This window comes from Lissotriton vulgaris, unplaced genomic scaffold, assembly GCF_964263255.1.
Source record: "Lissotriton vulgaris unplaced genomic scaffold, aLisVul1.2 SCAFFOLD_803, whole genome shotgun sequence".
NCBI lineage: Eukaryota > Metazoa > Chordata > Amphibia > Caudata > Salamandridae > Lissotriton > Lissotriton vulgaris.
The window spans coordinates 203,630-226,905 of NW_028253292.1; the positions used below are offsets into that span (position 1 = coordinate 203,630).

General features: G+C 42.3%; 1 protein-coding gene across 1 annotated transcript; it reads right to left on the reverse strand.

Moving 5' to 3' along the window:
• Positions 1–1,008: 1,008 nt before the first annotated feature.
• On the reverse strand, positions 1,009–18,967 carry LOC147661044 (thread biopolymer filament subunit gamma-like). Its single transcript, XM_086951372.1, has 9 exons — positions 18,189–18,967; positions 14,654–14,714; positions 14,279–14,374; positions 13,247–13,423; positions 10,360–10,485; positions 9,546–9,766; positions 8,209–8,255; positions 4,709–4,747; positions 1,009–1,213 (listed from the first exon to the last, which is right to left on the reverse strand). Exons 1-9 carry the CDS (start codon positions 18,866–18,868, stop codon positions 1,194–1,196), a joined length of 1,467 nt encoding a protein of 488 aa, XP_086807498.1. The 5' UTR covers positions 18,869–18,967; the 3' UTR covers positions 1,009–1,193.
• Positions 18,968–23,276: the final 4,309 nt, after the last annotated feature.

Consider the following 23,276-nt stretch of genomic DNA (forward strand, 5'->3'; position numbering starts at 1 on the left):
ACTTCAGAGTCACTTTCAATGCAAACAATTGCTTGCAAAAATGGCATACCATTTTAATGATGTTATCTTCTTAAGATTGTTGAAAGGCAGAGATATCTGTTATATACATGTCACGTGTAATTTACAGCTTTTTGAAGGGATTGCACAAGTCCACAGTAACAAAGATGTTATTTCTACTAAAGCCTGAAATTAACGTCCCCGTCAACAAAAGGATAACGTTCAGTCTCTTCACCCACGCACACAAAGCCCTCTACGAACTTGGACCGGATTGCCTCAACACGCGCCTTTCCTTTTACACCCCCACCCGCCAGCTGCGGTCGTCCAACCAAGCCCTCGCCGCCGCCCCGCGCATGCACAAAGCCACCATGGGGGGAAGATCCTTCTCCTACTTAGCGGCCAAAACCTGGAATTCTCTTCCCATCCACCTTCGCCTCACTCAAAACCACCTAGCCTTCAGAAAACAGCTTAAAACCTGGATATTCGATAAGTAAACCTCCCCCCCTTCCTCAAGCGCCTTGAGACCCTCTGGGTATGTAGTGCGCTATATAAGTTTTGACTTGACTTGACTTGACTTGAGAAGCAATGGTTTTATTTTTTGGAACGTATAATGTCTATTTGATGTTCCAGGACTGGCATTGACATTCTTCTAACTTTAGGAGAAGGGAGATCAGAGATTTGACTTGAAATGCCTTTGGCGTACAATTATAGGACACAGTTATTCCTCAATGTCAGATTTTGGTATACATAAAGAGGATTACAATTTTAAGTAGGAATTCTGGTGGCATCTAGAGTTCTTCCTCCGGGATTGAAAGCCCTTTCAGGACTTATTGACAGAGACCAGGAAGGTGGAACTGACAGAAGGTTGGAGAAACTGGATCAGAGGAACTAGCTGTGCTGGTATGATAGGCAAGGTGTGAAGAAGACTATATCATAAACACCTGCTTTTCTGTGAAGATATAGGACAAGAGTGAACTTCAAAGAGACCAAAACATGGAACGCGACTAGTAGTAATGCATGGTAGTCTTTTATTAAAGCAGGAGGAGAGGGTTCCTCCATAGGGCAGGCAAATATTTAGTAGAATAAAGTCATGATGGAACAGTGAATAACGTAAGATGGCAGGCAATCTCCAGACAGTCAGTCATCCATCGGCGTCACGTAGGAAATCTCCAGCACAGGACGGTGGTGGTGCTCTTTTACTTGTCATCTATATTAGCTAAGCAAAAAAAAAAATGTTGTTGAGGAATAGTGTGATTTCACAAATATGAATTTATAAAGGGCAAATATAGAGCTTTCCAGTCTGTACACTTCAATCATAAACTCCAACTGCGCTCACCTTTGCTGTTTGATACCCACACCCACAACCTGGTGTCTCTAAAACATGAACCCTTTTTGTTCTACACACCATACCCCATCTAAATAACACCCATTTTAGACTGCCACCTATGTTTTGGATAGTTATTAGGAAATCGCAAAAAAATCCTCTGGAGTGTGCATCGAAAACTATGTTAGCTGAATAAAAGTTCCATGTGTATGCCTACTCACAATACTTATGCCTTGGAAATGCTCACATGGAGGTAAATTACTTCAGTATGCCTCTTGCAAATGTGCATTTGTATTTTTGTTTTACTATGTTCTCCTCCAGGAAAATAACCCCCCTTTCATCTCTTTTCAGTAATAGATGCATATATGTTTTTATGGCGTGGATATAATCTGCAAAATGTTTATAAATGCTGGCAAATAAACACATTTGAGGGTGCTTAGTGCATTTCGAATAACCACCCCTGTATAATGGACAGGGATGAACATACAGGAAGAAATACGTCAATCTACGTTATCTGTGTATGTATATAATGCACTGCTATGTCAATTGCTGCCTAGTTCTTAACAGTTATGGTTTACTTGATTTTGTATATCATTGTTGCCTGATCGGGATGTGCAGCATCTATTGTGTTTTTCGGGTGCATTCTGTGGCAGGGTTTTTGCCCCACAACTTGATTTGTCTCCCAATATGCACCATTTGTTCCTTCCACTGATTGTAGTGTATGTGTTGTTACATATACACTGTTACACCAGCCCCCTGCCTCAACTCCCCCAGCAGCAGGGATATTTTACATCAGAGGGTGCTTCTGTGAGCTGTTTAAACTGTTTACTAGGGACCGTGCACTTCGTTTTTTGGCCAGGAGAGGGAGTAAAGTTTTATTCAAACAGTATTGTTAGATTTCAAGTTAGTGCGGCCTTTACCTCCAGAAGTCCAAAGTGTGGATTGAGCCTATCTGTCTCCTAGGAGATTCCGAACAGGAGAAGCAGTACCCCAAGCCAGCAGACCCATGACTGGGAATTGGCTATTCAGCTACCAGGCAACTCTGAGTCCTCCCCTCACACCTGTCCAGTCCCCTTAAGGCTTTGCTGGGTGCACCCCAAATCATTCTACTCCATCTTGTGAGTTGCAGCCTACCTGTGCCCCAGATTGCAGTGAGCAGAGTCGAGGAAGTGATAAGGAGGCAGACTAGTGCTGTCTCTTCCCCAAAACAAAAGTTGTTAAAAAAAAACATTTCCCCTTTCTGTGATTACTGTTTTTGCCTGTGGTTGTTCCAGTTTAAAATGGTAGTTTTAACCTGCCTGTGATTGCATATTTTATCACCTGTTTTGTGTTTTAAACTTATGGTTTTTCCTGCCCATGATTGCTTCCATTTAACGTGTTGAATTGTGGGATTTGCATTCCAAACTCTGTAGTTTATCCCTCTCATTCCTGGTGACAATTCAGTTTTCCCTGCAAATGTCTCCTTTTATTATTATTATTATGTTTGAGCTTGTAAAGCGCACTGTTACCCGGAGGTTTCCTGGCGCTGTGTAACGCTGGGGAACCCGTCCTGGCTTTCCCTGTGGGATGGTAACTGCTGGGAGTCCCCAAGGTGGAGCCAAGCATCCCCGGCATTGGAGGGGCCGTTTGTGGAGATTAGGCAAGCTAATGCCCAGAGTTGCCGAGTGGGACCCCTAATTAGAGTAGGCACCGAAGCGAGAATTATCGAGTCCGCTGACCGAAGTCCACGACCCTGCCGCGTCGGGAATTGAACCCTGGTCCCGGCTGACTTCTGCTCCCGGGTCTGCCGCCTCTAACCAGTGAGCCACACCACTCCACCTTTGATCTGTGCTAAGACCTATATGTTAAAACAGTGCACCCCCAGCCACGATTTTGTGTTCACCAGCCAGTGAAAGCAGCCCCCCGGTATCCCCCCCAAGCAACAGGGATTTTCCACCACTAAAATTACTTTCATGTTTCTCCATACTAATTCAAGATTAATCCTGATGGGTTCCAGAGTAGCGTGCTATTTGCGCTCCAAAACCCCATCAGGGGTAGCAAGCGCTATATAAATACAAATCTCTTTCTCTTTTCTATCCCGCCACCTACCCTTCTCTACCCAAATAACTGAATAACATATCCACTACTCAAATTACTTCATATTTTACAATACTAATTTTCAACACTAATCCTTTATGGGTTCCGGAGTGGCGTGCTACTCGCCAGAAAAGCGATTCAACACCCATCAAGGGTAACAAGTGCTATATGAATGCAAACCTTTCTTCTATCCCTCCGCTATCCTTCTCACTCCAAATAACTGACTAATATCGACCACTGAAATTACTTCATATTTCACCATATTAATTTACCACTAATCCTTTATGGGCTTCCTGAATAGCATGTGTCAACACCCCATCAGGGGTAGAACGCTACGGATCTGGGAATACATTAGATGAGAATAGGTGTCGTACTCGTACACCTTGATGGAAGAATTTTTAGATTACGGGATTACAGAAGGATAGCGGAAAAGATAAACCTGGTGAATTTAAACAGATGGATAACGGAAAAGATAAATTTCGTGAATTTAAGATAGAATCGGTCAACCATGATGAAAAGCACATAACCAGAGGTATTACACAGACGGCCCTGAAGAAGTCAAAGGTCGATACTGACCAGACGAAACACGTGTTGGCTGCGTCAGAACGTTAGGCTGCGTCAGAACGTTATGGAATAGTAGAAATGAAGAAAATAAATTGAAAATTTTGATGATTTGAAAAACTGTAATTCATGGACATTGAGTGCTCGGAAGAAATTTGTATAGTTTTGAATCACCCTTGTGGTTTATATGTGGTGTCGTGGTAACCGACTTCTTTCAACCTAAGCACCTATTCTATAGATTTTGAATATCTACGTTTACCTTTACATGCAGTGCGCTCAGATATAACTGTTACCATTTCCTTTTGTGACCCCATCAGGGGTAACAGCGCTATATAAATACAAACCTTTTTCCTCCTCTATCCTTCTGCTATCATTCCAAATCCAAATAACTGACTAACCTATACACCACTTAAAATGTACTTGCATGTTTCACTATACTAATTCAACACTAATCCTCTATGGGTCCTGGAGTAGCGTGCTAATCGCCAAAACAGCGCTTCAACGCCTCATCAGGAGTAGTAAGCGCTATATAAATGCAATTACAATACAATACAATACACATGTCCCGAAATAAAAACAAGTTAAAAAAAAAAAGAAATTCTATAAAATTGTAAGTATTCCAATGAATAGTAGATAATATTTGCACATTTATCAGACCACCAATCTGTCTTTTTACTATTTTAGCAGTCAACCCTTTTTTGGAGACCTACAGTTGGAACATTAAAACGGACTGAGATATTCAGTCATTACCTGAACTACTGTCACTTTTCTTCTCAAATCCTCGTTCAGCTGAAATGAAAACATGGTAAAAGGTAAATTGGGGTCTGATACATTAGTTACAGTCAAATGCCAAAGGGTGACATTTTTAGACATTGGAATGACATTGAAAAAAAACCAAAATTATAGTTGGCATAGATCTGCCCATCAGAACATTCTCAAGGAAATGTCTTCTCTGGTTCGATGATTCAGAAATCAAGGTCTTCCACCTTGCAGAAATCAGGTCTCCTTCCATTTGAAGGTTTGATCTACTATATGTTTGACAAATTTGTTTAGAACCCAATAGTATAGCTGTCCTATGGGGAGAAGGTGTCTCCAACTAGTCAAAAGCAAGCAGTAGCTGGCAGTACCTTCAGAGTAGCTTCCAGCTTTGAGTTCAATTTTAGAAAGAACTGCAATGAATAAGAGTTGCATTTTCCTTTTAAAAGTTAAGGAAAGGCTATGTTTATTTGACATTATTATCAGGATGCAGGTCGCTGAGTGTGTGCTCCACTCAGATTCATGTGAGTCACAGAAGTTCAGAACTGAAGCACTGAGATGTTTCAAAGTAGCTCTTAACTCAATATTGGAGCATGAGAACAAAATGATATTTCTGAATGCTTTTAAATGAAAGACAATTTAAATGAAGAGCTAACTTAATGATTAGGTTAACCCTTCATTTTAATGTTCTTCCTTTTCAAAGTGTCACATTTACAAACAGCAGGCATCTTTCTCCCAGTGTCTGGTGGACAAAGTCCCATAATTATACTGAAACATTCTGTCATGTTCTTTTAAATGGAAGAAATGCAAAGTGAAGAAAAGAAATTCTATGAAACATTGTCTTAATGTTCTTCTCTACTTTAAATTAAGCCAATTAATTCCTAATGTTTTGCGAAGCATGTTTCTTTACTTTAAATTCCTCATATTTAAACAAATGACTGTATTTTCCTGTTATAAATATGGCACTATGTCTACAGGCCACTAGGAGTAATATTCCTGCTATTTGTAAAGACATTTTGATATTGGAGAAAATTAAAATGATGCATTTTATGCAATCCATATAAACGTAAAGCTAGTTAATTAGCTGAATTTTTTCCCATTTCAAAGTGTCTCATTTACACACTGTGGGAATCTTGCTCCCACTCGCTGGGAGACATGCTGCCATATGTATAACTGAAAAATACAACCATTTTTTATAAATGGAAACCATTTTAAGTGTAGAAAAATGTTCCATCAAGTGCAGAAAAAAAGTTCCTGATTATGAACAGTTTTGAAGAACATTTTTCTGCACTTTAAATTTCTCCCATTTAAAATGAAAATGGTTGGATGTTTGTGTTATACATGTAACGGTCCATATGACAAAAGGTATGTCCTATGCCACAAGTACATATGACACAGGCTCTCAGTCACTCATATTCATATATCCCAATCATTCCCGCACATGTTCATACAGCCCACCAGGCCATGAACTCATTGATGCAAACAGCAGCCCTATCATAGTACCCTTAGCCACAGTATTTTGCTTAAACCATTGTGTCGGGCTCCATGTACATTAGTTTAGAGTCGATGAAGCTGGGAGAGGAGGTGTTTGGTAACAATGCACAAGATACTTGGCCTTCAGTAGCTCATGACAATTTTCACTGATCAGAAGTAGCTCTCAGTACAGAAAAGGTTGGAGACCCCTGACCTAACTTATAGTTGATTAATTAAGCAGGAAACATCTTGGTCACTCATGAATACAGTCTAAACATCCAATTTACGGCTTCATTTAAAGTTTGGTATACAGATATTTGTCACAAATGTGACAGACATCCTGTCCACCTTATTACAAGTGCATTGGGGTATATTGTCCTTGTAATAAGGAGGATTGGATATCAATCAAGTTTGTGATGGAGTGCCCATCAGCCAAACTCTAAATCATTGAAAACAACAGAGTATATCAGTAAATTAACTGGGGCTAGAGTTAACGCACCAAAAAAGCTGCATAATCCACCATCACCCATTAAGACTGATACCTCAATTACCCTCACTCTTTGGAAGTGGAATGCTGAATTATATAACACATGATGTTTTAACTTCTTCATGAGCTAAATTTCTAATAATGGTCCAGAAAACGTCTCTACGTGTACACTTGAAGGCTTTTGTTCAAAGCAGCTGCAGATGTTCCAATGCACATCTATATGTCAACTAAAGGTTGATGTGTTGCCTGATTTATTTAAATATATTATTCTGTTAACTGAAGATTTAAGTACCAAGGAAGTTTTGTACATTGATACCCATGATATTGGAATGATTAATATGTAAACATTGACCTCTTACATCAATGGTGGAAGTATCTAAGGAAAGATGTTATATATAATTTAACTAAGCATGGCACACATGTACTCTTATTTCGCTGCGATCAAAAGTTTGATGATTTACATCGGAAATCTAAATATTCCCAGTGGTGTCCAACTGCAAACCTTCATCCTTATACTTGAAATATTATTTGATTTGGGTAATTTTCATCTTTTATTGTGACTGTCTGTTGTGCACTAGGTTATCTCTAACTAACCGATAGGCTTAAGGGGAGCTCTTTAACCCCTTCGATGCTCATGACGGAACGGTTCCGTCATGAGCGCCGGTTGAGCTGTGCTCATGACGGAACCGTTCCGTCATGAGCCCGTTGGCTCATTAGAACCTTCAGCACAGCGCGAAAATTCGCGCCGCGCTGAAGGGGTTAAATAATGAAACTGCTACCTTTTACTGATAATGTTTTAACCTGTACTGGATTTCCCAATGTTGTGCATTCATCATATTTTTGACCCTTTATGTAAGAATGTGTTTTACTTAGTCTGTCTTCTATTTTGTAAACTGCCTTCAACCACTGAATCACAGAAGCAACTTTAGCGGAAGACAGGAAGTGCAGTCTGCAGACCTTTTACAGAAGGAATGTTCTAGTTTCTTCCACTTTCCACCAACATGGGTTTACATCTGTTAGACATGGTCTCCTTAGCTCCTAATTAATTAGTAATCAGTGTGCTTAATTTGATCTGGGGGTTGCGGTTAGGTGTTCCGGCACTAATTTTTTGGGACCAGATCTTATTTTCCTCATCAGACATTTACAAAGAGCAAGAGAGACACACATAGGGGAAAGATGGAGAGAAAGACAGAGAAACCGTTGCAAAGGAAGAAAGCAGGAACCTGCAAGAGTGAGATAAACAGGCAGGAAGTGTCTGGTAGTTTATTAAAGAGGCATGAGGTGGATTGAAGAGTGCACAAACTTGGATTTAAGCTCGCCAACATTTAATAGCACCGGCCAAAGGCTTCTAAGTGGAGCTTTGGCCACCGCCATTCATTCTTTTATAAACTAAGCACTGGCAATTGGTAACAACTTTCTTGAACTGGCAATTGGTAATAACTTTCTTGCATCGAGCAGGCTGATTTATTCAACAATATATTAGGTGTTGCCTTACTGTATATACAGACTTTTAAAAACATTTTTCTTAACTTACACGTGTACGTGTAGCAGCCGCCTGAAAGTGCCTCTAGTTCAGGAAATCTGCAAAAGAGAATGCAAGACATACTTGCTGAGTTTCTTTGTCATATCACAGTGACCATGCACACATTACATTTCAATCTTCGCTTTGACACAAGTGACACAAATATGTATATGTTTTCTCCTGATGACTTTTGTGCATGGTGTGCAGTTAGTCTATGCAGAGCAGGCTTAAAATCGTAATTTACTAGCAAAATACTTTGAAACTGGTCTCAGTCATATAAGCAGAGCTGACTTTTTATAAGTAGAAATTTGGTGTCACAGGCGTATGAATGAACAGATCGTTTATGACTTCATGCAAGACAGGGAGGCCAAGCGTATTAAAAAAATGAACGGTACCTCAACCACGACAGGTCAGGTTGAATCGGTACAGAGTAGGTTGTGCAATGGGGTGAGAGGGAGGGCAGGGGTGAACTCGTGCGTGGAGGGCTGAACAAAAAGAAAAGTTTAGGACTTATTTTCAGACAAGTGTGTCTGTCATAAAAAAATCTACATCTAAAGTCAAAAAGGTCTGAATTTTAGCCAACATGCATCACTATTGATCTACCTACAAAATAATGTTATCTATACGTGATTGGATTTTACGTATCTACTTAATGGTCTCTCATCAGGAGGGTGGGGTAAAAAATCATTACAGACAAGTAACTGTTCTCAATAGTCCCCAGTTAAGAAAAGGAACATGCTTCCTTTTATTTCCTATAGAAAAGAAGATGGAGAAAGCATGTATCTTCAGATCCCAACCCCCACATAGTATGTGTTGCGCACAGCCAGCTTACCTCACTATTGGACCAAGGGTGACTTAGAAAAAGTTGTAGTCATTGAGTTGGAAAGACCTCTTTATAATGAGCATGTCATTGTTAAAAATGGCGGATGGGCCAATCGACTCTCCTACCATACCAGAAGGATGAGTATGAACGCCATTAGATAGGAACACCTTTTATGAATACGCCAAGAGACAATTCAGGTGGCGGCTCTGTAGAAATGGTCAATATCATCAAACGAGGACTAAATGGCCGAAGCCGGATACCAACCAACAGCATACATTCTTTGTTGATGGACCCTAAACTCCTTATAACCAAAGGTTTACGTAGTAGAAGGTTTCTAGACCTTCTGTGACCTTGTTGTTTCTAAAGTAGAGAGGGATTATCTAGAGCCAATGGCCATAGAGACTACACAACATGGCAGTCACACACTTTACAGACTGACAGTAGCCTGCTGTTCACATTTTTAACACTTTGCACTTTGGGGGAGATCACTGTATGGCGGGTAGATAAGAAAAGGTGGGCTACTTACTTCAAGTCTTCTCCTTCTAAAAGCTTCCTGTATGTGGCGATCTCCACGTCCAAGGCTTGTTTGATGTCAAGCAGCTCCTGGTAGTTCATGATGACTTTGTGAAGTTCCATTTTGCCCGATTCGATGGCGGCTTCATAGCTGGCTATCTGGGCCTGGGACTCTGCTGCCCCTACACTGACACTAGCTGACGCCTCTGCCAGTCTGTTTTCTAATGCGAAGTTCTGTGAAACAGAAATTAGTGCATACAAAGATCAGAAGAGATATCGAAATAAGGAAACAAATAGGGAAAACAACAACAGTAGGAAAAAGAAGGAAAAATAGGAAGAATAGAAAACAATAGGAATGGGAATAAGGAGAAGGAGAGAGATAAGAAGTGCACATTAAGATGTTGGAATAAAAAAAGAAAATAAGGGACGAAGAAATAGGACAGAGGGCAGACACTGGAAGCCGAATCAAACTTTAACAACGGAGGTGCTCAGAGCACAGATGATCAAATAACACAGTGTATAAATACGGTATCCACTATCTGTCCACTTGTCCCATAGGGGTCAACAGCCATGCTAGACTTTCAAGTTAGCAGCTTACAATGTAAATGAGCCACATTGACACAGTATGCAAATTTAGATGCTATGAAAATGTATCTTTTGTGGGTATCCTGGGAACATCTGGCTTTAGATGTTCATTCTAAATAATAAAACCTCTCCATTTTTGCCATGGTCAGTAATTCATTTACCTTGCAGTACCCAGACAAGGCTCTAATGCACAACACACAAATGCAAGGCATTACAGATGGCCTAAAGAGTCTATTACTTACCACTGAAATGAGTGTCTGTAGCTCCATGTTTAGAGACTGGATCTCTTTCTTTGATACTGATATTTCACCTTTGACCTCTGATATTACCTCTGTGTTCTTCGAAGACTCGCTTTGAATCTCTGACATCTAAAAAGAAGAGAATGGATAGTGTTGGTTTGATTTTCCCCTCACAAGACACTAATAATATTTAAATGATATTAGGGTGGAAGAATTCGCTGTTGACATGCTTAAAACAAGTTCACCGGAGCTGCAAAGCATGGGGCAGGAACCCACGTCTCCATGGGCGCATTAACTGTGGTTTAGCTTTCATTCATTTGGCCTGGGAAGGGCCTTTAGAAATAACAAGGTAGAGGATTTCTTCCAGGGCAAGGTAACATTAGGTTGCTGTTTTTCGGTGTGTCTGCAGGGGTTGCGACATTTCCCTGAACCAGGAACTTGCACCTGTGCTATCAATCGCAGTAAGAAACATAAACCAGGATAATTGTACAGAGATATAAAGACATTGAAAATAGTCCCAAATTCGGAGAATCTGAGAAAAAAGAAAACATTGAGGAGGTCTTTCTAAATATTTTAGATGTGAGGTCTAGTCGCAAATGCATTTTGGAGTACTTAAAAACGTACTCCTGTGTTACTCTTTCATGTACTCCTATATGCGTTTGTGAGTTGGACCCAAAATGTCCATCTCCGTATTGGTAAAAGCACGAAGAAGGCATAGGGCCACATGCATCAAAGTCAGGATACGCGGATCCTAAATATCGAATTTTAAGAAATCGCTATTTAGGACTCGCAAATCCCTATGCATGTAGGAATTGCAAAAAAAATTGGAATTCCTACATATTCTTTAATTGGGACTCGCAATTTCCGAATCGCAATCAAGGAATAGCAACCTATTAATTCCTATGGGCCAAGAGGCCCTTAGGAATGAATGGGAATTGCACGCGTAATTTGCGTGTACCAAATTAGTACTTGCACATTGCACATGCAATTTCAAGGGCGCAAGGGTGCCAGAAGGACACCCTGTTGCACCCCTGAAATACGCATGTGAGCAGATGTCGTGCACACACATGCTCCAAGGGCATGTGTGTGAGTGTAATATGGAAATTTGAAAAATGCACTTCTATTTGCACTGGTAGTCTGGAAATATCCCAATTATATTCACATTTTTAAACTACAGGGCCGAATTCATAAAGGCATTAAGAGTGCGTAAAAGAGCGCAGCGGATGTAAGTTGTACGCGTTCCAAAACGCCATTGTGAATAGGCACCAAAGTTATACGATGCTTGGGAAAGTTTTCCCATGTGATAAAAAGTTTCAATTGCTACACCTGTGAAGGATGCATCAACAAAATTGTCCATGGCTCAGATGCTCAAATGCACACATGGTTTCTATACAATCATGAACATGAATGCAATGCCTCTCTCACCACTACTACATATGAAGTTCTGCCTTTGTTCAAGCATTTGTCCATGAAAGTGGCAAGGAGTAGAGGTGGGTGGATATGTATTTCTTTTAGGGGGAATTAAGGCAGTGAAAAGTGCACAGATCGCAGCAGTTTTTTTCCAAAAAGGGGGCATTTGAAAATGATCTACTCATGGGACACATTTCACTTGAGTTCTACTTAGCTCAGGGATACTGAAATCATGGTGGTGTAAATTCAAATTATGTGGTGTAGCTGGTGGGATTCTGAGGCATAGAAAAGCTGCTCTGTCTTGCGCAGAATGTGAAAGAGGTCAGTTGTGAAGTACATTCATTGGTAAACTTACCTCATTATTATAGCCTTTTATTTTGCATGCCTGGTAATAAAAATATATCTCAATGCATTATAAAAAATAGAACTGCCATTTATGAAAGAACCCAATGTCCTAATGCTAGACAATTCTGTAGACACCATATAAATTCGTATTCCCTAAACATGATTTATCTAGCATTAGGACATGGGAGCAATTATCTTAATAATGTCAGAAGCAAATCCACCCTGCTTCTTGGACTAGTGGCATGAATACAAGGGGGGCATCTTGGGTATTCCCTAGGTCCTTGGCGTCTCTGCCTGGTACGTGTTCTGCCAGGCAGGCCTGAAGGGTCGCCTGGCAGAAGAGAGATGTCAACAAGATGTGATGTCACACTCCAACTACAGCCCTGCTGCGCCTGTGATAAAGGGCTAGCAGGCCTGCGGCCATGGCGGGAGCTTGATGGCGTTGCGGTGAAGATGAGGCCTGCCTGAGGCAGTGCTTCTGCACAGGACTGATTATACACCTCTTTATGGTTAGGTCTGCCTGTTTATTACCCTGATGCCCACACAGGTCACTGTAGTGGTCCACCTCTCTGGATCCCGTGGGTGGACAGGGGTTATACTAAACCGTTGTGCTCATGATAACAGGTGTTTTTTAACCTTAGATCACTTCTCATTTCATTTTCTGATTATTTTTTATTATTATTATGTGTTTTTGTTTATTCTTTTGTGGTCCTTTGTTGATCTCTTCCTCACTCTACAATTATAATTATGATCCCTGAATATTTTGACTCGTTCTCCGCATATATTTTAGTCACACTCTCAAATATCTAGCTTTTAGATACCCTATGCAGCATCTCCCCGAATTACTTATGCTTCTCAGCGTAACATAGGATTGCCTATTCCCTTTCTAAGCCTGGTACCTGTACAAACTGTGCCTTTTATCAAAATCTGTCAGAACAAAGTTCATCACCAGAAATGTAGTTCAAAAACTAGAACAAATTTGCACAAACTTATCTAGTAAAATATTTTGGAGAAACAGAGAACGTTCACCAATGTTCTCCTCCCCTCCTGGATCGCCTTTGCATCTCCTCTTTAGTACGCCTGACACTTCATGGTAAAAGAGGGTGGACATTATGTAGATCTTCCACCAGCTTACCTTTGCTTCAAAGAATCTTTGTGCATCTTCTTTGTGTTGCTGGACAGACTTTTCATATGTGGCTCTCATCTCTTTCAAGGATTTCACGATGTCGAAGGACCTGACAGCATCGACTTCGATGAGAGAGACGGATTTACCAGCTGTGGTACCCAGTTGCGTCTGAAGAGTGCTGACCTCCTGAGAGAAGAAAACCAGTCAGGAATTTTTACTTTGAAAGGAAAAATACCAAAAGAATTCACTCATGTCCTATATTTCTCATGTGAAAACATGGCATGATATAGAACTTTCGAAGAAGAAACCTTGCAGTAGTTTTTCAAACTGCAAAAAAGTATTTTCTCAGACACTCAAATGCAAACTAGGTCTCCGGTCATACTTGCCACAATATTTTTTCACCTGAAAGCCAATCCATGTAGCCATCTTACCAGTGGCGAGCCTGATCTTCCTATCTATTCTGAGTAATGATTCCACCTAAAAAGTGTGCGTCATACAGGAGGTCAATGTCATGAAACATTCCCGATAAATAAATGACATACTGATGCCAAGGGGTGTTGAGTGCATTCAACATTAAATTCAACATTGACTCAAGTTTAGATTCAATCTGTGCAAGTTTAGTAACCACACATCTATCTGTGGTTCAATTGCTAGGTGATTCACTCTATTATGTAAGAATTGAGATGTGAAGCTGTCTGTCTATGCAGGTCCATCGGCATCCATCCATCCATCCACCCTCTTTTACACTCTCTGTCAGTCTGACAATTGTTCTATTTAGCAACAGCAAAAAATTATCTATCTATAAATCTATATCTCTATTCAATAAATGCACTAGATATCATTGCATCGCTTCCCTAATTGTCTGCCAACAAATTATTCAATATCTACTAATTTGTGGCACTTTGAACTGACAAACACGTTTGTCTGTTATTAAAACCAGTCCCCACTCTGGCAAGTAAATTAGGCGACTATTTTATTAAAATCAAGTCACATGTCGGTATTTTTATTTCGCCAAACACAATGTTTGGAGGTGTCAATTACCTCTTCCTGTGTCTTCTTCACGTAGTCTAATTCGTCAAGGGCCGCGGTGTATTTTTGCTCCAGGTCAGTGCGAATTTCGGATGCAATTTCGATATCCTGCAACATGAACAGATGTATTGATATTGACCATTTCAGAGAATGCAATAAAGTATTCCCTGTGATGATTAATTTGCACATTAGCCTCTGACCTCCAGACACCTTGAAAAGCAAATTAACTCAGAAATAGGGTCATCATTTACGAATTAACAGAGCACCCAAACACATAGGGATGGGTCATCTCATAGCACAAAAGGAGAGGTTCCCTCGCCTCTTTAGACAACACTGGTCTCTACCCAGTGCTTTGAAGCATCTCAGTGGTAAATGAAACAGACTTACCCTTTTCATGGCAGAAATATCAGTCTCCAGTTGAAACTTCACACCCAACTCAAAGTCATACCTGGAGGAAAAACACATTTAGTACGTTTCAAAGTGAGAATGAGAAATACAAGTGAAGCCTGCACTCCAGGCCCTTACAAGATTCCAACATTTAGGAAAATGTACATTATTTGAGTAAGTGATCGATTGAATGGTAACCGAACACAGTAGATTTCATGAACACCGAGTAGTCCTTCCCACCTCAAAATGTCATAGTGATGAATAGAAAAGTCGAACATTATGACCTTTTTATATAAATTCCTAAGCTTATGGACTATGGCTATAACTTTGTTTTAGAAGTCTAACTATGTGGAAATCACTCAAACAACATGGTAAACATCCACCTGGGTGAACTGCAGAGGATTGCTCCCAGTATTCTGAATATCAGGGCATGGGCAGCAGGGAACAGGGGACCTAGTAGAGAAAGGAGATTCATAATGTGGTGCTCTCAGGTTTGGGGAGAGGACCTTCCCACAGTAGAATTCATCACAAGGACACTAGTGCACCACATCCACATTACAAAGGTGTGCACCCGAACACTTGAGCATGGGCTGTTCAAAGATGGATGCAGTGTTGTCAAACTATTTAAACCTATGCGCTTCATGTAGATGTGCTAAGAAACTGTGACCCTGTTGAGCTCCACTGTCATTTTTCAATCCAAATATCAAACTCACATGTCCACCGCTGAAATTAATTTAATATCTCCCTATCCTATTTCACCACTAATCCTTTATGGGTTCCGGAGTACTGTGCTGCTCGCCGGAAAAGCACTTCAACGCCTAGTCAGGGGTAGTAAGCGCTTTATAAATGCGATTTCAATTACAATTATGGTTTTGCCCCAGAGGTCCGAAATAAATTACGTCACTGCAAACAAGGAGTGTGCGGGACTGTAAACTGTTTGAGGGAAGGTTAGGAAAAGCTGCTGCTCTGTTTCTTGTGGAACCTAGCAAGAGCCTAACACGCTTCGGATCAAGAACGAGGTCCATGGCTTTCAGAACATGAATGTAAAAGACAAACTCAAAAACAATGACCCCGGAGAAGATCCCCTGTGACTATTTCAATCTAGCAGCAGCGTCAAGAAAGTGACTAAAAGCCCAGATTCACACCCATATTCAAGTCCCCAGTAGGATGTGTTACCATGTAGGTTTCTAAAGGTTTCTGCTATATGGTCTACATTTTATTGTATAAACAATACAGCACTTACTGCTGAGACCACCCATCCTATGGTACTGGTGTCCAACTAATCACGCGGGCGCCATACATTACTAGCTGCTCTTGTAGGTGCCACGTTTCTTTCATTTTGCAGGAGTCTCCACACTATGGATTTCCCTTCCTCTCTCTAGCAAACTCAAGTGAGTCTCAGGCAAAATGGTACTTTTAGTTGGTACTTTGCCCCTGTGCTCCTGGATTTCTTATTGGCTGTCCATTTTAAAGCGCTCATTTCATTGGACGAGCGATGGAGGCAGGGCCTGATCCTCTCTGCGTTTGTGAATTGTTTCATTGCTCTAAATGATGATGTCTACATTTTGATAGATTAGAATTAAAGCCTTTTGGCAAATTTACGACTGTGCCTTGCCATTTCAGGAAACCAATTTGATGATGGTTTATGACAAGTCATCTGTAGAGCAAAACATATTTCCGAATATTTTAGTTTTGCCATTATGTCATTTGGACCAGGCCAGTGAGCTCGTCACTGTGATTTGCAATAGCTGATTGATAGCCTCATATCTGTCTCTCTTGATCTCTCTTTCTTACTCTCTATCTCTCTCATCTGTTTCTCTCTTCTTTCTCTCCCTACTAATGTCTCTCGATTAATGTCTTTCTCTCTCCTCCTTCATGCTATCTTCACTCTTTCTTTCTGCCTATTCATCTATCTCTCTGTTTGTCTGCCAGTGATTCTCTCGCTCTCGGAAATCAAAAGTACTTGCACCAATGAAGACGTACAGGTATTCAGTACCTCACAGTACTGGTCTACTTAGAGCACTACGTGGAACTGAGTCAAACGAATGCACACTCACTCCAATGAATTCAGATCAGTAAATGGCCCCTTGTTAAGGTATATACACTCTAGTCTCCACCAAATGTACATGCAGGGTAACAAGTAACATCCTACAAAGAATGTAGGAATACAAACAGACTGAATGGACCCCACAGCAGCAGTTTTTGCATAGGAAAAATGCAACATTACACACGAACACGTGCAGCAGTAAAGGGATGTGGAAAGAAAATGCATCTGTCTGGACTACTCCGGAGTTATCACGTCAAAACTCTGCGTAATGTCAATCGCTTAAACTGAACTTGGAAGACTGGCAATCAGACTATCGCCAATAAGACTGGAAGCTGGCAGCGAACTCCCAGTCCCCCTCCCCCCCAAACCCCCCCCCCCCCCCGGGCGTTTTTCTCTTTTCCTTTCCTTTCCTTCCTCTTCCTTCACCCATGTATATTCTATGCTCCATGTAAATATATATTTTTCTACAATAAAAAATTACAGAAAGAAAAAAAAAGAAAGAAAAAAAAATGAAAGGACTTAGAAAAAACTAACTTTTCGATAGGTTTCAAGGTAACAATGGGAGCAGGCTACAACCCATAAAAAGATATATCATTTAAGGTATATTGTCAAAATGATCAAGCCTTACTGTTCAAAACCTTAGTTCACCATGAACTATGCAGAAAAGAGAACCTCACAATTAAATACACACTAATCACTCTGTTGCCTGTATGAAGAGATCACTTCTTAAACACTGGGACAAACCCATGCCCTGACAGATCAAATGTTCACTTAGGAGAGTCTGTTTTTTTCACTTCAGTGTTTCTAAGCGAAATTTCAGAAAGTCACAATCTGGGGCTTTGCGTGACTTTAAAGATGACTCCATCAGTCAAAGACATACAACTCTCAAAAACGATCATCAACACCGTACACGGACCGATTTTGCCCTGTGTTTTTCGCTAAAATGACTCTTTGGAAACAGCACATCTCAAGATGTGATTTATCTAAAAATGATGCTGCACAAAGTACTGAGAAGTAAAAATTAAGATGACATGCTGCATGATCAACTAACTACACACCACACAGCCCCTCTGCTTTCAGATATTAATATTCTGACTTTGTTCTTGAAGACATGGATGGAAAAATGTGGCAGGCCCTCGGTGAGAACCCTCATTCCCACACCTTCTCCCAGTGCCTTGACTCTTTTATGAAACTTTCAACTGAGGGGGAGATGGCTTGTAGATCACCTCGAGGATGTTGTCTGATTACTGCTCAGTCCAATGGATTTTATACTTTTTTTTCGACACTGTCCTTGTTTGCTAGGCCCCACATGCATGAAATTGTATGTGTGCGCCCCTGCGCGTGAGCAAGGACTTCTGCATGTTTGTGTACAAGAATAAATAAACTATAGCTTTAAATATAAATATAACATGATTTCTAGTCATCCACTAATTGGTCAATAAAGTAGGAGAGATTGTACTTAAGAAGGATATATTTAAAGTTTCATACTTAGCCTTGAGTTCTTCCGCGGCTCCCCTGATGTTGTCCAGCTCAATTTCATGCCTGATGTTCTCTAGGGTGATGTTCTCCACGTTGGTCCTCAGGTCGCTGAGCTGGGCCTCGTAGTTGACTGGGGCGGAGGGGTCACCTCCAGCAGAGACTGGGGCACCCCCAGTCAAGCTGTCCAGCTGGGCCTGTAAGGTCTTGTTCTCCATTTGCAGTTGCTTGACCTTCTCCACATAGCTCTGGAAGCGGTCATTCAGCCCTGACAGGGTCTGCTTTAGAGATGCACTTGATGGCAAACTGGCCCCACGCGGTGCAAAGCTCCCGCCAAAACCCTGAGCAGAGCCCTGGCTCAGGCCGGTGGACATCAGGGCGCGACCCATTGCAAATGCAGGACTCCCCCCAGCTCCAAATCCAGCCCCTCCACCGAATCCAGCCCCTCCACCAAACCCAGCACCACCACCAAACCCACCTCCAAGGCCACCTCCGAACCCACCACCAAAACCACCACCGCCAAACCCACCTGCAGACCCCAGAGAATACCCTGCACCCCCTCCACCTAAGGATAGGCCTGACATGCTAGAGGCAAGGCCCAGCCCAGCGCCGCCCCCATAACCTCCACCCCCAGCTCCAAAGGAGAAGGACCTCTGGGAGCTTGCCGCAAAGCTTTGGCTGGAAACTGACATGGCAGCAGCTGCAGCTTAAACTTGCAAACAAAAGGTTAAGCTTTGCGAGGCAAGAATGGGGTGGCAGTTGGCAGTCGGGACTGAAAGCACCGAAGCCTAGCTCTCCAGCAATTTATACTTTTCTCCCCGGAGACACGCCTTCCTCTCCGAGGTCAAAGTTTCACCCTGAAGAGTGAGAATCTTTTTTATTTTCTATCCATCATTCCTGACAAGCGTCTACCCTTAAGCCAGTCATTCTTCAAGAGATACTGAGCATATCGAAAATGATGGCCTGCCAGGATTCCGCTGTCAGTGAAGCCCGAAGGAATAAAAATATGAATTTCTGAAGTTACATTTGAAAAAAAAGTGCAGGTTTCAACATGAACCTTCCCTCAAGCTGAAAACGGACCATTAAATTAAAATGCATTCAGTAGTTCCGCAAATCATACACCACTTCGCAAAGTGTCGCTGTTTTATGGTCAAATACATATGAAATAATTTTTCTCAGGAAATGTTTCTGACTTTTGAAGAAGCCTGTTGAGTATGAATGTGTGAGAAGATTAGAATGGCGACTTACTTATAACTACATTAGTTTACATTAGTATGCTTTGAGAGTCGGGCAGATAGCATAGAAAATGATGAAAGGTTAGGAATGCATTTTGTGAACGTTTTTTGCTACAGTGCCGTCGTGTGTGCAGAGTTGAGCTTGCGATCATATGTACCATGAAAGCAAGCAACCTTTCAGTAGTTACTGAAGGCAAAACCTATTTGTGTTTTTATTTTTGATTTTATATTCAGTGGCGGCTGGCATGTAAGGAATGTGGTGAGGCGGGAGGAAAAAAATAAACATAAATAAATGTTAAAAAAATAAAGAATTACACGTACCTTCAATCCTGGTGCAACGTCCTCCTCGCTCGGATCTTCTGTTCTCCAAGCAGGCAGGCCCCAACACTGGACCAGGAAGCTGCAGTACCGACTCCTGGTGCTGCTTTCATGCAGCATGAAAGCAGCACCAGGATTGGAAGGGAGAGGACTCTCTCGTCGATCTCGAGGGCACTGGAGCTCTATGTTGTCTCTAACCCTGCTGCCTTAGACAGCTGGGTTAGAGAGGTTTAAACTGCGCATGTCTGGTTGGCCATCGCAAGACAGTCAGGCAAGAAGATAGGCACTTTTTAAACCTAAGTGTCCTGCCCATTACTGCTTCCTGCTGGTGCATGACTGGCAGCAGCAGAGAGCCCCAACCCCTGTCCTAACGCTCGGCTCGGGACGAGGTTTTGAAGAAATAAAATGACAGTTTATTACCAATTTATTTTTCTATCGTTGGGGGCATTTTTCATTAGGGTAATGCATCTCTGCCTTAACGGAGGAGTCGCTCCTGTGTATATTGGTCGTGGAGTATACCATGGAACAAGGGATATGGCTAAGATGGTGGCTAAGTAGGAGCTCGTCTGTACTGCTCTGTCACCTGACTTCAACAGCTACCAGCTACCAGCTACCAGTTACCAGCCTTGGAATCACTAAACTGTGCTCTCTCGCAAAACTGAGCTGGGGGATGTCCTTCGAAGCGGAAGGATGCTCGCTCGCCCTACCAGGGCACCTGAGACAACAGAAAGCAGCCTGACCTGCTGTGTGGATCACTGTGACGTCTTTGAGATTCCGTCCACAACAGAGACTGTGTGGCAAGCAGCTCAGAGACAACTCAAGAGTGCTGTAAGGGAACCTCATCGCCTCTGGAGTGTAAATTCAGCCCCTTCCCTTTGGCACACCATTGATGCCCGAAATAAGATGCACCAGAGTGACGCTGAGAAACCATGGCCCACAAGCAGGTAGTCATCGGCGGCTGAGGATGCAGGCAATGACACAACTGGGAGCAAAGCTTGGTGCCTGGGACCCGAAGTCAAAGGGAGGGCATTAATCCTCATCAGAGCCCTGCAGCAGACACCTCTCAGGCCCGTGGGTGCAGCAATAAATCATGCTGCGTTAAGCACACGGCTGGGTGACAGGCAGTGATATGAGGGGACTCTGTCGCAATGCTTGAATACCTGGAGCAGCCCAGGCCCACACTCACCCGGAAGAGAGAATGCTGAGACTACAGGCTAGGTAGAGAACATTAGGGGTCATAGCAACACCTAACCCCTGCGTAGAAAGTCGCATATGGAAAGCGGCACCCCACCAGGCAAACACGCCTCCGGGCACATGCTGCAGTTTTTAGAAAGACATCTCTAATCGGCCCAGCGGACAATCCACACAGGAGACAGCAATCAACCCGGAGGGCAGCACAAAGCTCCTACCAACATAGAAGTCTCCTGCCAAGTAATCTACTGAATCCCAGCCGGGCAAAGAAACAATCCCTGACCTCCACTGGCTGACACACAGCAACAGGATCAGTGAAGGATAATCGCTGAGAGGGCCAGTGCATACAGAAAAGATGATAACACACAGATCTAAGAACGATCTCACACTTAAACAACTGTCAAATAAGGTAACTTCCCCAAAAAATGTACTTTTGTGGGACACAGCTCTCCATGGCAAGCCAACACAAGAGAACCAACACCAAGCATGGAACAGGTGGTGGCAGATGCACTGATTATGAAATCCTTTCTGCTCTGTTCAACAAAATAAGGGAGGACTTAGCTGTGTTACGAGACAATGTGGCCTCAATATCAAAGACATTAACAGAGACATGGCAGAGATTGGTCAATGGGCAGCCACACTGCAGAGTAGTAGCATAGTAGCAACCCCAAAGAAGAAGAACTCAACAACTACAGCTGAAAACTCCTAGAGATACAACAAAAAAACATTGCACTTCTAACTCACCTTGAAGACCTAGAATACAGATCACGTTGCTCAAACATCAGAACAAAAGGGTCCCCTCATAATACGGAGAAAGGTGACATAGAGGGCTATGCCACTTGTCTCTTCAAGGAATTACTTCTAGACTTGGCTGACATGGACATTATTCACAACCACATGCAAAGGGTCAGCCGGCCTTCCAGCTCTCTGGGCACAGAGCAAGAAATACTGACCCGTGTACACCACTGTTAACAGAAAGAGGCAATAATGATGGTGGCAAGGAACTAGCGCACAATCCTTTTTGAATGCACAAAGGTGTGGTTATGCCAAGATCTGTCACCCATCATGCTATAATGAAGGTATTCCCTGTAGGCAGCCACCACCTCCCTATAGGAGAAAGAAGAAAAATATAAATGGGGGCATCCCTTCTGCCTGACCTTCGTGTGGGTCAAAGAAATACCCACAATACGCTCTATGAAAGAGGCCCGGAGCAAAGCAGGCCTGGGAGATGCCCCCTCTAAGGACTCCAATTCAACTGCTCACACCTGCAAACACACTTTACTTAAGAAATATTGCACATGGACATAGAATCATGTTAATAAAAATGTCCACAAACAATCAGCAGATTAAATTTGCTCTGAGCATTCAGCACAGCTCCATTAACTTCAAAACCAGACATCACACAGAAAAAGGAACAGAGCCAGATCTTACACCCGCTGGGTTCTGGGGGCCGCTGTGGAGTGATTCTCTCACGCTGCCGGTACCCGCAGCTCCCTCCTCAGGGAAGTTACCCTCACTATATGCCGAGAATGGTGACATGCCACTTTATGTCTTAGAATCGTTCATTGCAGAGAGCCCGTACCCTGCATGGAATACACACCACCATTATGTATCTTGACATGACCTCCTTACAATTGGTATATTATATATGACTCCAAGGGAGGGAGGAGTTGAGTTAAATGTTCTGTCCCGGGTTTGTTATCTATCGCCATCCAAGGTTCCTCTTCTTTGCATACAACTCACCACAAAGCATGCTGATTCCACACTTTGAATTCAGCGGATTGCTGTTGCAACTTCTTAGTCCAGTCCTATAGTTAAAATACTGAGCTTTACTGTAAGAGACCAAAACATCCCTCAAAATGATTAGAGACACTGTCTATGCTGTGAGACTCTAGCTACAATATCTGTCTTCTTCATGAGACACAGCGGGACCAATTCACAAAGGTGATATGAGCCAAAAGTCTAACTTCCCTACTTTTGGTATTCACAGAAGTTACTTATGACTTTTAGTATTTACAAAAGTAATTTACAACTCGTTTCTTTATGTCTGCACTCAGGCCAGAATTTCCGCACTCAGGGCGAAATCTCCGGAATCAGGCCGGAGTCTCCGAAATCGGACCGGAGTCTCCGCAATCAGGCCGGAATCTCCGCACTCAGGCTGAATGATCATTGCCTTCAATGCCACGCTCCAGCTGAAACACTGCAGCCCAACAGCTAATCCCAGCCCTGCAGCAAATATAAAATCAGAGCAAACACATACAAACCGTCCAACCTGTTGCTGAATGTGTTTGTTGCTCTGCCCCTTTCCATGCAGCAAGAATAGTTAAGGAGGAGGAGGAGGAGGAGGAGGAGGAGG

Bases quoted from the DNA above. Each gene is read 5' to 3' on its own strand.
- LOC147661044 (XM_086951372.1), bottom strand. From the start codon at position 18,868: ATGTCAGTTTCCAGCCAAAGCTTTGCGGCAAGCTCCCAGAGGTCCTTC. The intron at 8,256-9,545 runs GTAAGTAGCCCA...TCTCTTTTGCAG, and splicing joins TTAGAAGGAGAAGACTTGAA to ATTTCCTGAACTAGAGGCAC. The intron at 4,748-8,208 runs GTAAGTTAAGAA...TTTTCATTTCAG, and splicing joins CGGCTGCTACACGTACACGT to CTGAACGAGGATTTGAGAAG.